Consider the following 13,758-nt stretch of genomic DNA (forward strand, 5'->3'; position numbering starts at 1 on the left):
CGCTGAATTACTTTTGGACCTCAAAATAAAACAAAACAAAAAAAAAACAAAAACGTGTGCATGTCTCTTTGCTTCCGCTTTCTTATTTGCCTCTGGATGTTCTATTTAGTTTTACGGTCTTTTTTTGGACAATTCAGAAGCAGGTAAAAAAGATTTCGCATTTCAGCGACTTTCAAAGCGGTTTCTAGAGCTTTAAAAGAATGCAGGAGGTCGTTGACTTCCGAGCACTCAAATAAAAAATAAATAGAAAGTGAATAAAACTGCTATAATTTTGATGAAGTGATTTAGAAAAACTTAAGTGTCGAACGAAGGGGAGAGTAGATTTTTTTTCAGCGAAAACGCTAAGAATACGACTTTGTTTGTCTTTCAAGGAAAAAAACGTTGTATGAATTAGTTCCAGAACGGGCTTGCCCCAAAAATTAACATATTGTTTGTTTGGGCTGTCGTTTGACGTAATTTGTTTTCCGGTGTTATACCAAGAATTTTCCGCTTGGAATGGTGAACAACAATTTCAATTCTGGGAAGGGGTATGCCGTTTTTTTTGCTATGTGATGGCAGGAAACACATCGATCGCTTCCCACTCAATTTAAAGCAATTATATATTAATAGATTGCTTTCAATTCCATTCAGTTTAAACGACAAAACATTCTTGATTTCTTTGCCTCGAATATGAGCGTTTATTAGAAAAATACCTTTTCCCTCCCCCTGTCAATAGTTCTTTGTCGTATCCGGGTCGTTAGACACGTGATATGTGTTATAAATTTTGCTGGTCAGCTATTTGCCTCTGGAGTTGTTGAGTTCAATCCGTGAGGGTAACACGTCTACTTGGTGTTAGATATTTTCTTATTTGATTCGACTACTGAAGATCAGGAATGACTCAAGAAACTATTGAGAGCGAGACAGACGAATTCTGTAGAGAAAATATGGGGTAAGTTCGATGAAACTCTTATTTTAATCACTCGGGTGATGTAATAGCACTTGGAAGCCGGCGAGGGTATGTTTCCCGGGAATTACGATCTTCGCAGAAATTCTTATTTGCACGGTTGTTAATCTGTTAAATGAACCTTTTCAACTAGATTCTGCTTAAATTTTAACGCATAGAGCTTGAAAATGTGACTTTATTCACAAGTTTATACATGAGGATTGTAATATTCGAGGACTTATGTTTTAGTGTTCGATGTTAACTCGTGACTCACACAGAACGCACGGTCGAACTTGTACTGGTACAAAGTCAAATTATTCTAAGAAAAAGGGCAGAGCAAGGCGTATCCACTCAAAATTGCTTCTTTCATAGCTGAATCGAATTCATGTGGTGTTTCTGCAAGATCATTTCATAATACATTACGAACTGTTGGTCACGAGTTTCCACTTAGCTTCAACGCCTCTGAAACGTTACAGAACGTGGCTTACATCTTTCAAACGTTGGTGGTCATCGATTTTTGGCTTTATTCGTAGAAAATTCGGGCTTCTATTCTTTTTTTGTCAATTTTTTTTAGTACTAGCTGAAGTTAAGCCAAGAAACGGGAAAATTCCAGGATTTTAAATCTACGCGAAATGATTTGAAAACTGCAACATACGAGCAGATGACGTGTTTATTGAATTTCGATTTCGTTTTGCATCTATAATTACTGAGGTCACGAGACAGTCCAGTTGAAATCAGACCGACTAAATCATTTAGGTCTTTTTCTAAAATTAATTTTGCATCAAAAACAATTCTTGCTACAGTACAGCATTCCTTCAGTATTTTTGTTTCCTCTAAGCTTGCCTTTAAATTGTTTTTCGTAGTTAGGAGGACAGGCGGATAATTATGCATTTTGTAAACAATGTGTTGCTGAATCATTTTTCCGAATTGTTTCATCAGATCAAATAACTTAATAATAATCGCTATCGTTCGATATTTTTCAGGGATATGGTTCATAGACTGAAAATACGTTGGGCCTTGCAAGAAGTTTTAAATCAAGCACAAATCAATGGCCACTTGGTGTGTGGAGTGCACGATGCTGCTAATGAACTTGCCGTGTAAGTTACATATATATATTTGTATTTCCTACATGTTTTTGAGATTATGAGTCAGGGTATAGTTTGGGGCTTCATCAAAATATTTTAAACCACTTGGAAATGTACAAAAGTTACCTTGGATTTGTTAAAAAAAAAACTCTGAATATTAATTTGGGAAGTAAGACAGAAGGCACAAAAAGGGTAATATATAAGCTATTGAGGAATGAGGTTAACAAAGGATAGAAAATATCAACAAATATTGCAAACAAAAAAAGTAGGAAAGTTGAGCTCCATTTTTTCTTAGATTTTCAAAGCATATATCACTCACTCTTTCATCAAATACAGCTTACAGGGGCACGTGTAAGGTCAGGTCATAGGTTATACATGACATCCTCACTCCTTGTCAAGCAGAAGTGGTTATTTTTAATAATTTAATTGGCCCCCCTCATTTCAGTCATGTTTTAGCTCTGCCTTGGTCACCTTCCCCCACAAAGACCCTCTTTATCTCTGTGGCTTAACAGAAGGAACAAAACTGAGGATCTACACTTAAGGTCTTTCAAACTTATCTTTATTTTTTGTTATTGTAGTGACCTAGATACAATAGGATTGTGTGTGTTGGTAGAAAACCCAAGAGCAGATGCTGGAATCCAGGTTCATTGCCGACTAATTGAGGCATATTGCTGGGAATGTGCAATCCCTGTTATTAAGGTGAGCAATCATGAACAATTTGCATTTTTTTTGGATTAAAAATTAGCAGAGTTTTATATCATGTCACCCTTGATTAATGATTAATGAGGTCTTTTTTCTCTCTGTTACCAGGTGAACAACAGCTGCAAGCTGTCTGAAATGACAAAACATCACATGATGTTAAGAGAGCCACTACACTGTGTTCTTGTCAAGGTATAAAATGCTCCATGAATTAATTTTTTAATTAAATGGAATTTTTTATATAACTCTAAATAAATACATTTTTTTACCTCTGGAAGGATTTACATCTTCCTCTCATTTATTAACCCAAAATATAATATTGATAGTTTCCTTTTGTTTCCTTTTTTGTAGAACCTCTCAAGTGATGTAGAGTCAGTTTCCACTCTGCTGCAGTTTGCACGTCATTCACCAGCTCCTTTACTTAAGATTACATAAATGGAGGGAGAGGAGTAGTGAGACACAGAAAACGTCAAAAAAAAAGTTGACATATAAGCATCAGCTGTACAGTGTGCCTGCCATACCAGTAGTGAACCGCTCAAGACAGGTACATGCCATAACAGAGGAAAAAGTTACATAGAAGAAAAAAGAAACTGCAATAAAAAAATTGTATTACCCTATGTAATGTTAAGAACATAAGAAAAATAACAAAGGGCACAAGTGTACCCCTGATTTACCAATAAACAAAGCACTTTGTTAAGTTAAATTGTCAAATTCGTGGAAATCACATAAAAACAAAAACCACAAAATCCTTTCTGGACCTATTTATTGTTAAAGAAAAAGTTAAAAAAGTTGTTAATTGCAACCTTCAGGAAAAAACCTGTGTTAAGAGAAAAAAAAGGGCCTTGATGGAGCCCAGGTTTAAGTGACATATCATAATGTTCTATTTTATCATTGACTTGATATACATTAGTTGTTGTAGAGAGAGAGACATGAGTTCATGTTCCCTCTGATAGGTTTTAGTAGCTTTGTTATTAAAGCATTAATAATTGTATCCACTATGGAGGAACTTGTATTATTATTCAACATTATTAGTGTTGCTTGTAGATAAGCAATGGTCTTAATAATGTCTTGAACAAATAGGTAAAAAGCCCACAAATGACACTAAGTAGAATTTTTTTTGTATTCACAATATCATGGTTATTTATTTATAATTTATTGAAATATTAGTGAACACTTAGGAATGACTTTCTGGAAAACATTTTAAAAACACTGTACCACCTAAAAGTTTAAGTTATATCTTTATGAACTAGTTTCAAGCAATTTTAGAATCTTATTGGAATTACTATTTCAGCATGCCAGGGTAGCATGTGAACTGAAACTGCTGGGCAGTAATTATTCCAGCTGTATATGACTGTGGACATCTCATTATTTGGAACAATAAACTCAGATTTAAATTTTACTTGGAGCTCTAAGCTCAAATACCAGCTTTCATAGCCATTGTTAGTTTTATATGTGATACCACAGATCTTTGTGAAACATTTATATTACATTATTAGCCATCAGTTTATGATCTAGGAATCAGATGCTGTCATTTTGGGCTAAATTGTGAGACTGAAAGAAATATATTTTGAAAAATGTACTGTTTTACAATAACTGTACACATTACACATTACTGTACACATACACATTACTGTTATCTCATGATCAGTTTTTAAAGAATTTGTTTTGAATAAAAATTACACAATTCTAGATTGTTTTTGTGCTTTATTAATAACTTTATGTAAATTCTACATGACAATTTCATTATAAATAGTCAAGCTATCTTATTATGCATCTGTGTTTCTCCAAACACTGCCTGCTGGGGTGTTCTTAAATAATTTTCCCTAATTTTTTTTAACATGTGCAAATTATGGAATTCAGAGCCTGGAAGTCCACCTACTCTGCATACACTGTTATGACCTGGTTGGTTACTGAGTTACACACACAGTTTCAACTTCACTCAATTTCACTTGGGTCAGCTCTTTCTTTCCATTCTTTGAATCCCCCCTATAGAGGCAAAAAAACAGACATAAACAATATGTGAAACATACAGATTGGAGAATAAAGCATCATTGAATTGGCTGAGTATTGAATGAAGTTGTACTTCAATCTTTACACCAAAGAAACCAATGAAAAAAATTAAATTATGCATTCCAGTGAAAAACACAATTTATTCTGCTTGTGGTTGGAAGTACTCTCAAATGATGGCGCAACAGGGATGCCATTTTGGAGCATTATGCAAGAAAAAGGAGTGGGGATGTCACCAGTTGAAGTAACTTTGTAAAAGGGTAGGAAATCTGTTATTTAAATGTTTACAAGCACTTTTGATATTCTTCAGTAATGTATTTGGTAAACATCACCCATTGATTTCACATTCTTATTGTGTAAGTTAAATTGTGACCAAGGTACCAAGTGGAAGATATTCAAAGACTAGTAAACCTTTCTGTCAGAAATGCTCCACACATAAAATAGTAAGATTTGGTCCACAGTGGGTTGGGGATTCACAGATAAAAACTTAAATGTGTAACACTTCCTAAGTCCCCTAACCTTGGGACTAGTGACTTTCACACCTAAACCTTAAACTTATGGTGCACAAATTGAACTTTAAATCTCTTACATGGTAGACTGCCACATCAGGACATCCACAAAGATGGGCAGCAAGTACCAAAGAGCATGATGACATGCCACTATTGCACATTCCTATCAATGGTTTGCTGAGGTCAATTCCCGCATCTGTATAAACTGTAAAGAAAGAAAATAATTTCCAAAAAAAGGTTACGAGTTATATCTATTTGATACATCTAATTTGCTGACAGGATGATCCAGTTTTTTAAACTCTTTGTTCATTATTTTGAAATACTATCAACAGTATGAAAGATATGTCTGATATTCTGAAAGCTATCAATTCATCTTAATCTGGTCTATTGAAGTTTTAATATTGTAACATTTAATTTAATCATTGTTGTTTTATTCCACAAATTGGAATAAACAATGAATCAAAATAATAGGGATGTAAAGAAAAACAATTACTGACAATTTCTACAGAAGTATGATAGGTGACACAAAACTCTTTATACACAATTAAATTATTTAAGAAATATTAAACCTCATTAGTAATTCTCCTTACTGTCTGTCATATAGTTTTTTTGTAATGTTAGTTTTGAGAATTTGGTATTGGATCAACCAATAATCCCCAAATTAAAATTTTTCTTGATTCTCATCATCTGTCTGCTTGATATTGTCCTAATATTGTAAGGAGAAATTCTGTCTTGGTCACTCATGGGAGTTAAAGGATTAATTAACTTAAGTGCTGTGTTAATTTGTTTATGGTATTCATTCTAATAATTTAAAATAAAATTTGAAAAAAAAAACATGTAAAAGAAGTGATGGTTGTCAACAAACCTATGTGCACTTGTAATATTTTTTAATATCGTCATACCTTTCTTCAAATCATCCAGTTTTTTAAGACTCTTAGTATCAGGATCAAATAGCTTAGGGAAAGGAATATTCACGGCACCAGGATAATGGCCAGTCTTGGGATCTACAAAAAAAAAAAAAAAAAAGAAAATCCCTCTGGCATTTACATTAAAAAATCAATTCTAAATTTCCCCATCAAAAGTGTGGGGGGGTTTATCCCTAAATAGGTTCAAGCAGCATTTGAAGCAGAAATTTGAATCAAAATAATTCTGATAAATACAATACCATAAGCTGATCTTGTAAATAAGCTAGGATCTCGACTGTCACAAACTTGGGCTTTCTGCAAAGTAAGGTTTTCTTTCATGTCTTCAAACCTTTTAAGCCATCTCGGAGTCAACTTTGCTGTAAAGTCACCCTCCTATATGGTAAAAAGGGTCATTCATTATTTGTGTTGAATCACCTGTTTGAACTCAAGTATTGTTAAGTCTGCCTAGATTGGATTATGGTTCCATTCTGTTGGTCCTCGAGGCAGATGAAAAAACTGCCAGAAACCTCTTTTTAATGGTGGTTAGGTAAAGAGCTTAAAAAGTAATTGTTACCTTTTTTTTGAACATGATATTTGTTGTTTCATATCCATCGGCAATCCACTTTTCCAAACCTCCATCAAGAACTGATACATTTTCATGCCCAAACAGCTGTGGAAATTTAATTCATTGAATAAATCATTATAAAAATTTTGACAAAGGGTTAATGCTGATTTATTATCAGTCAGAACAGTTTAAAATGCATTAATTACAAGCTTCATCAAACAACCAAATAGTAGGGCTAATTTGGTTATACAAAATTCAACAGAATGCTGTTGTCCAAGGATTGATAAATGTTATCAAACCAACATCATTATTACTAGGTGCCAAGTGTTATCAAACTTAATAGCAATCAAGTTAGAAAGTTAAATAATGAAATGTTAACCTACCGTAACATGGCCTTAGCATCGTTTTATTTTTTATGATGTAAGTAAAAATAATTATGTCGTAGAGTTTGCTGTTGCTTGATATCAATGGGGAATAATTTTAAGCTACTAGAATTGTAGATTTGCTAGAGATCCAGATTAACCCATTAACTCCCAGGAGTGATCAGGACAGAATTTCTCCATACAATATCATTACAAATCAATCAGGAAAGAAATGAGAATTATACAAATTTAAGGAACTTAAAGTTGATCCAATAACAACTGCTCCAAAGTAATATTGTCATTATTTTAGAGCAGAAAGTAAGGAGAATTTCTAATGAAATCATAGTAGTAAAAGGATTAAAGGGATGAGCCTAAGAGCATTCTCACCTTAAACAGCCACCAAGCTCTTGCACCTGTAAAAAACCCAAACTTCCCTGTTTTTTCATAAATAACAACATGATTGTCATTATTCACTGCACTACCTCTTACATTCATCTGGAAGGTTGGTGCATCAGGAATATTTCGAGGGTACAAAGAAGTATTTTCCACTCCATAGAAGATGTCCATTTGTGAAGCATGCATTAAATGTTTCCTAAGGAAATCAAACCACTCAGTCACAATTTTGGGAACATTAAATCTTTCTTCAGATTTATATATAGAAGGGCACAAGGGGATAGCACAACAAGGGGAAAAAACTAAAATAAGAGATAAAATGAGAAATGAATAATCATGATGAAGTGATTATTGAAGGCAATGGACAGGAGTGTCGAAACGTTGGGTCTATGAATTGTAACCTTTCCATTACAATCATTAAATCTTTAAATCAGAGTAGCATCAAACCATGTCTGATTGTCCACCTGGTTGCCATGTGAACTTAAATATAAATCATGAGGGTATAAAAATACAAAGTAAATAAATATACAAACGACTAATTGATCTCCAAATCTATCTCATCTAGCAATGCTCAAGTAAAGCCTTGGCAATTTGATGTCAACAAGCCCTGGTTCAAAGCGACCCCGCCCCCTCGCTCCTCAGTCTCCATATGGGGGCTAACTAGACTTGTGGTATATTTGATTCTTTCGGTTTCCTTCACTTGCTGTATTTTTGCCAAATCTGCTTCTTTTTCGCCGTTTTTATTGAGATCTAGAATCGACCAGGACGTAAAAATAGAATTTTGGGGAGTTTTGTTACTAATGTTGACCGAATACACTGCAGTTGATCAAAATAACTCTGTAACGCAGGTCTCAAGTCTTACTTTGAGAAATGGTGGATAGTATTCTTGTCGCTGAACCACGTCACGTCCAAAATTGCAAAGTCATCTCGCTTTTTTCTCAGCTGATCATTCAACCAGGCTGTAGAGACAACAGGTTGTTTACTATCTGAGGCCATCTGGACGAAATCAATCAGCGTCCACCACAACAAATCGAACAGTCGGAAGGAGTTCCTTAAACGCAAGCTGCAGGGGGACTGAAAACTAGTTAATGAACGGATCTTAGCTGTCACATAAATTTTAGTTATACCCCTCGGGATATCACTTCACCGAGTGTAAAGCTATATGTTCAGTTTCTTCGCGGCTCAGTCAGTTTTTAATGGTTTCAACCTAACAGAAAACGCAACCAAACAAAAGGAAATAGGGGCTGTTGGAAAATTTTTAAGGGAATATTTTAACATTATGATTCGATCCCTATTCAAGCCATTTTCTTTCAGCCACTGTGAAAAGTTTGCACTAAAACTGAACTTTTTTCTTTGCAAGTTTCATGCCATTTTCATTATTAATTGAATCTGGTTTAGTAAGTATCAGCGTTTATACTGATCTTTGTCTTGTTTACCGGAGACCTGGGGCCTCTGTGACTTATTCCGGCGGACCTGGCTGTTGTGGTCTTGCTGATCTTCCTGTTATTCATTTCTTTTTGCTTCGTTAGGAAGCTAGCCATAACCTCTTCCCTGCTTCCCATTTTCTCCTATGTATAGTAGTTGGTAAATTTTGGGGAATTGTTACAAAGAATTACCCCACCGTCACTAAGGAAACCTAATCGAACGATGTTCTGGTGAACCTTTGTCTATGATTAGAATAAACACTTTGGAAACTTTTTCGGGTTGAAAGCTTGAGTACCAATATTAGGTAAATCCGTGGACAATTTACACCTTACAAGTCATTGCGTTTTCGACTTTCAATTACCAAAATGATAGATGTTGACTAAAAAATTCCTTCCGAACAAAAATGAAATAACTCCAATGCAACTGATAAGGAAAGGGCCTTTTGGCAGTTGCTTCCCACAGAGCGTTCTACGATTTCATTTTCAGTCGATGGACCGAATGGCTGTACAAGTGAAAAAAAAAAAAAAAAAAAAAAGAGCCGAGGTCCCCACGTTAAGCAAGAGACAAAAAGAATTCTGAACTGCAAATATTTTATTGTATATTCTACTTTTCTTATTTTTCGTCTTCTTCTGCTCTTGTCACAATGACAAATTCTATTGCAGCCACTAATGTTCCATTATTACTCGAAAACGAAATACCTTAACAACCACACCTTGTATTCCGACCTTGGAACTTTTTTATACGCCTGACTAAGGAAAGGCTCAACGAGCAGAAAGAGCGTTACAACTAGTCAACTGAAAACAAACCAGCTTCATTGTTATGATGAGTCATCTCCCCCATACATTGGCGAGTTCTTTGCATTTAACATTTTCTGTACAAATTCAGCTTCTTGACACTCCATGACCAGAGTGTCGCTCGGGGTAACGAAGAACTCTTTGGCTGCCTTAACCTTGTGAAGTCCTCGACCACGCCTCACATATCTAGAGTGAATGGGACACGTCTGCAGGATGTATATCGCCATGGATACCAGGAGGGGGTTTAGCCAACAACCACTTTCAATTGGTTGACCGTTCGCGACCACGTGATCTCCATTGACTTTCATCACGTCATTTGTATCTGCACCCAAAGAAAGAGAACTTTGCACTGACAACATTCCTGAAAAAAAAGGTTGAAAACTGTTACATTTGGTGTTGTCATACATGTAGGTTGCCATACATTGGTAATAACTGTCTATAGGTGGAAGGTATGTAGCTAATTTTCTCCAAAATCTGGACTTTAGGGAATTTCCCTTAACTTCCAAGAAGTGGTTCAACTGAAACTAATTCCTAAAAAATATTTTGGAGGAACAATCATTTGCATGAGCCATAGATGATGTAGTTTGTACTCAAAGTAGTTTTATCGTGATTGAAAACAGCATTTTCATATGTTCTCGACACTTCCTATATTTAGGTTAAAAAATTTCATTGCCATCCGAAATATTACATTTTTCGGATTCAGTTTGAGTTGGGGAAGAATTTGTAGTTAGCCATTTAGAGAGACTTTTATTCTGACCTTGTTCGCTCACAAAAACCATGGAATTGAGGCTGGACGAGCTGAACCTGAGCCCAAGGTTGTCAACTACCATAGCCATGACTGAACAAACATCACGTGACCAATCACTCGTTTTCCCAGCAATTGGAACTACTGGTACAGATTTGAGAACGATGTTTTGCGACTCACACTCAGCTAAAAACGTCTCCCATTCTGCAACAGCGTTCCTTTGCGTTAGAATTGTTATTTCTTTATCTTGGGCAAGAAGTGCTTTAACAATGCATACAACGGCCGACAACTGTCTCCCAGAAACTTGCTTTGCCTCTTCCTGAGGAGGCGGTGTCACTATGGCAACATATGATGCGTGAGAAAGCGCCAAAGCTGATTTCAAAAGCTTGTCATTCCGTTCTTGAAAACCATTACTGGACACGTTGGGTTTGATTGATGTGAATTCATTCTCTTTGTTTACAATTTCATCCATGGCTTGTTGGGAGACTAAAGACGCAAACTGAGGCGACTCTGACAGAAAAATCACCTCTGGCGACAGACTGGCCAGCTCTGAAGGATGTTGTTGGAGATACTCTGTCACTAAACAGTCTGTGATGAATAATGAACCAGGACATTTCATTGACAAACTGACAGCAACGCGAGGCTCTAGAAAAAGAGGAGAGAAAATATTGATGATCAGTAACCTTCCAGTGGGTTCAATTGACGAACGCTCTATTAGCCAGTTACCGCCGGTAACGCTTGTCGCATTAATACTGGACTCATGTCATACCTCACGTTGTTTACTCATTACATATTTTACTTGCGTATTTACACTCCTTCAGTGACAAGGAACCTCTCTATGGGTGGCATTCTCAAAATTAATGACTTGACATAAAGCGAATCCCAGCAGTACACAAAACGCACGTCACATGTGAACAATCTCAATCACGTTTCCAGGGTCTCACTTGCTCCAGGCAGCGGGAAGAGGGGCAGACCCCTGGGATCGAAGTTGCTTTAATCCCATACATTCTTACTCTCAGACTTTTTGCATTTTCTCCCGTTCGTCATAAAGTCTTAATATTTTCCTTACTCCACAAAAACAACATCAACATAAATTCTAAACACTCACTAGCTGAGGCCATAACTTCACTCCCAGATATTCCACAGCCCCAAAACACAAGAACGTCATCTTCATCATATACTGGCTTATTTCCGATAGGAGGATTGTGAAACTCCTCTATTCCGATTAATGCGGGAGCCCCTATGTGAATGGGAGCCCCGTGGGCAAAATCTAACGGTACGCAGACTTCCGCCACTTTCTGAACAAACTTCCGTGGGATTGCCCGCATAGTGACGATCATATTCCCTGAGAAAGGCCCCTGGGGGATGAGCGGTATTCCAGTGAGGTATATCGGCGGGTCTTGTTTTTGGATCATATGACGAAGTGGAACTTTGGCGGTGACAAGGAAATGATCAAATGAATAACTGCAACCAAAGTAGAATGTAACCATATCGTCCCACGGAATTTCCAACAGATTTTCCTTAATTCCAGTATCAACTCCATTTTCACTCACTGCATAAAGGAGAAGATCTGTCCTGAAGTAATGCACATAAAAACACAATCACCACCTGAAACATAGCTTGAACACCTTAAGATTTTAATGGAGCTTTGAGGGCCTTGAAAATTTGTTCGTACTCTTCGGCTGAAAAGCAGCATAATATACCCCAGGGGATAGAGACGTCAGAGGTGACACCCACGTTGTAAAGCTACGTTTCGAGTACTAGCTGACTGGAATTTCCCGAGGACTTGAATCAGTTGCACCAAGGCAGTAGAGTTACTATGCTTACCTTACATCCGAGTTTGACGCCAAAGGTGGGGCTGAGACCTCACCCGGTTTACTGCGGTATAGCAAGGGGAATGGAGAGCTGTTACTGAGACACAGTCTTTCAAAGTCATCCGCTATATCAGATGGCACACAGGCGATGTTAGCCTGAAGATAACCTGCACAAAACTGGCTACAAGTGATAGGCGTTTCAGATAAGTTTCCCTTTCTAAATTGTTCGCGTGCCTCTCTGGGCTTTATCTGTAGTGTGTCACGTGATAGAGACATGGCTGTCCGCGAGAAGCGGGGCCCTAAGTACAGTCTGAAAAACGGAAAATCAATAGCATTAAGATTATTGCTGTTGTTCAAGAGATATTTCCTGTACGTTCTGCATCTTTAATGTTGTAAAGGGGAATTCAGGATAAATAATGAAAATCCTAAGTCCAATGTAAAGTGAGAAATTTCCCAGGGGAGGGATAAAGCAGATGAAAACTGAAGAGAAGGCGCAGACGTTTAAAATTCAGCTGACCATCATAATCAAATATGTTTAATTGTGAATTTGTTATGATTAGCTTTATGCGAAGAATTCTTCAAAAGTACAGTAGAGATCACAAAGGTTAATCCGAGAGAATTGGTTTTGAATGGGCGTTTATCAAGATAACTTTCAAAACAGAATCAAACTTGAGGTCTAGCATCTCAAAGCAGCGAATATTTCGCTTTCATGACGCGCCTGTGTCACTTAACGTTTTGTACGTAGTCTTATAAACCAAGGTAAGAATACGTTCATAGATGGCAAGATCTCGATCGGAATGATCCGCGGTCTGAACGCGATCTGTGAATATTACTTCTCTAGATCTCGCTGCGGCTGTAGTGAAAGCAGTTGGATGTATGTAGCTTGGTAAACTGTTAAGATTGTCGACTGACGGTTTGAGCTTCAATTTAGCAACGTCACATTCTAGAAACAAATTTTTACAGCTGTCTACTAGAGATTACTGAATGGAAAGGTTTATTTCCCTTTCGATCTTACCTATGAAAACGTCAAATAAACTCGCTTCACAAAACAAGCTCCCGAACGCACCTTGGCAACTGTTGATTATACCTAGTTTAGCGGCGGAACAAGCTATTTATTTAAATCACCAAGAGATCAACAGCAACAAGTGCTGAACCCACAACACTGTGCCACGCAGGGTTTGACATTAATTTAACGCGTGGGGTTAGTATCAGCCATACACACCCAAAAACGAAAGTAAAACATTTTAAACTTACTTTGTGGCCAAAATCTATCGTGCTGGTTCCCTTTAGTCGTCAATTTGTGGCTTGGTTCAGGATAGGGCGACGTTATGCATGACTGATTTCAACTGCTTCAAGTGCGTGACTGGACATCTTACACCTGGTGCATAGTGATTGACTGTTTGCATAACACAATTATGCTTTCATTGCACGTCACATCCGTTTGTCTACCGCTGATTGAGGAATAAGACTGGACCCAAGAGAGCGATGGGAGCTTCGTCTCCCACGATTTGCTTTATCTTGCTGCTCTGCTTT

The 13,758-nt window shown here is 36.9% G+C and overlaps 3 protein-coding genes across 3 annotated transcripts; 1 reads left to right on the forward strand and 2 right to left on the reverse strand.

Annotated features, from left to right (window-relative positions):
* The first annotated feature begins 780 nt into the window (after positions 1–780).
* Positions 781–3,524, forward strand: LOC131783411 (growth arrest and DNA damage-inducible protein GADD45 alpha-like). Its single transcript, XM_059100153.2, has 5 exons — positions 781–928; positions 1,906–2,019; positions 2,586–2,706; positions 2,818–2,898; positions 3,058–3,524. Exons 1-5 carry the CDS (start codon positions 873–875, stop codon positions 3,139–3,141), a joined length of 456 nt encoding a protein of 151 aa, XP_058956136.1. The 5' UTR covers positions 781–872; the 3' UTR covers positions 3,142–3,524.
* An 866-nt stretch (positions 3,525–4,390) lies between these two features.
* Positions 4,391–8,504, reverse strand: LOC131783432 (thiosulfate sulfurtransferase). Its single transcript, XM_059100186.2, has 7 exons — positions 8,310–8,504; positions 7,442–7,646; positions 6,702–6,797; positions 6,388–6,520; positions 6,125–6,226; positions 5,303–5,427; positions 4,391–4,692 (listed from the first exon to the last, which is right to left on the reverse strand). Exons 1-7 carry the CDS (start codon positions 8,441–8,443, stop codon positions 4,642–4,644), a joined length of 846 nt encoding a protein of 281 aa, XP_058956169.2. The 5' UTR covers positions 8,444–8,504; the 3' UTR covers positions 4,391–4,641.
* Positions 8,505–9,451: 947 nt separating this feature from the next.
* Positions 9,452–13,594, reverse strand: LOC131783419 (uncharacterized). The gene is made up of 5 exons (XM_059100162.2): positions 13,480–13,594; positions 12,239–12,535; positions 11,520–11,986; positions 10,424–11,056; positions 9,452–10,027 (listed from the first exon to the last, which is right to left on the reverse strand). Exons 2-5 carry the CDS (start codon positions 12,499–12,501, stop codon positions 9,690–9,692), a joined length of 1,701 nt encoding a protein of 566 aa, XP_058956145.2. The 5' UTR covers positions 12,502–12,535; positions 13,480–13,594; the 3' UTR covers positions 9,452–9,689.
* Positions 13,595–13,758: the final 164 nt, after the last annotated feature.

This window comes from Pocillopora verrucosa, chromosome 12 (assembly GCF_036669915.1).
Source record: "Pocillopora verrucosa isolate sample1 chromosome 12, ASM3666991v2, whole genome shotgun sequence".
NCBI classification, from domain to species: Eukaryota; Metazoa; Cnidaria; class Anthozoa; order Scleractinia; family Pocilloporidae; genus Pocillopora; species Pocillopora verrucosa.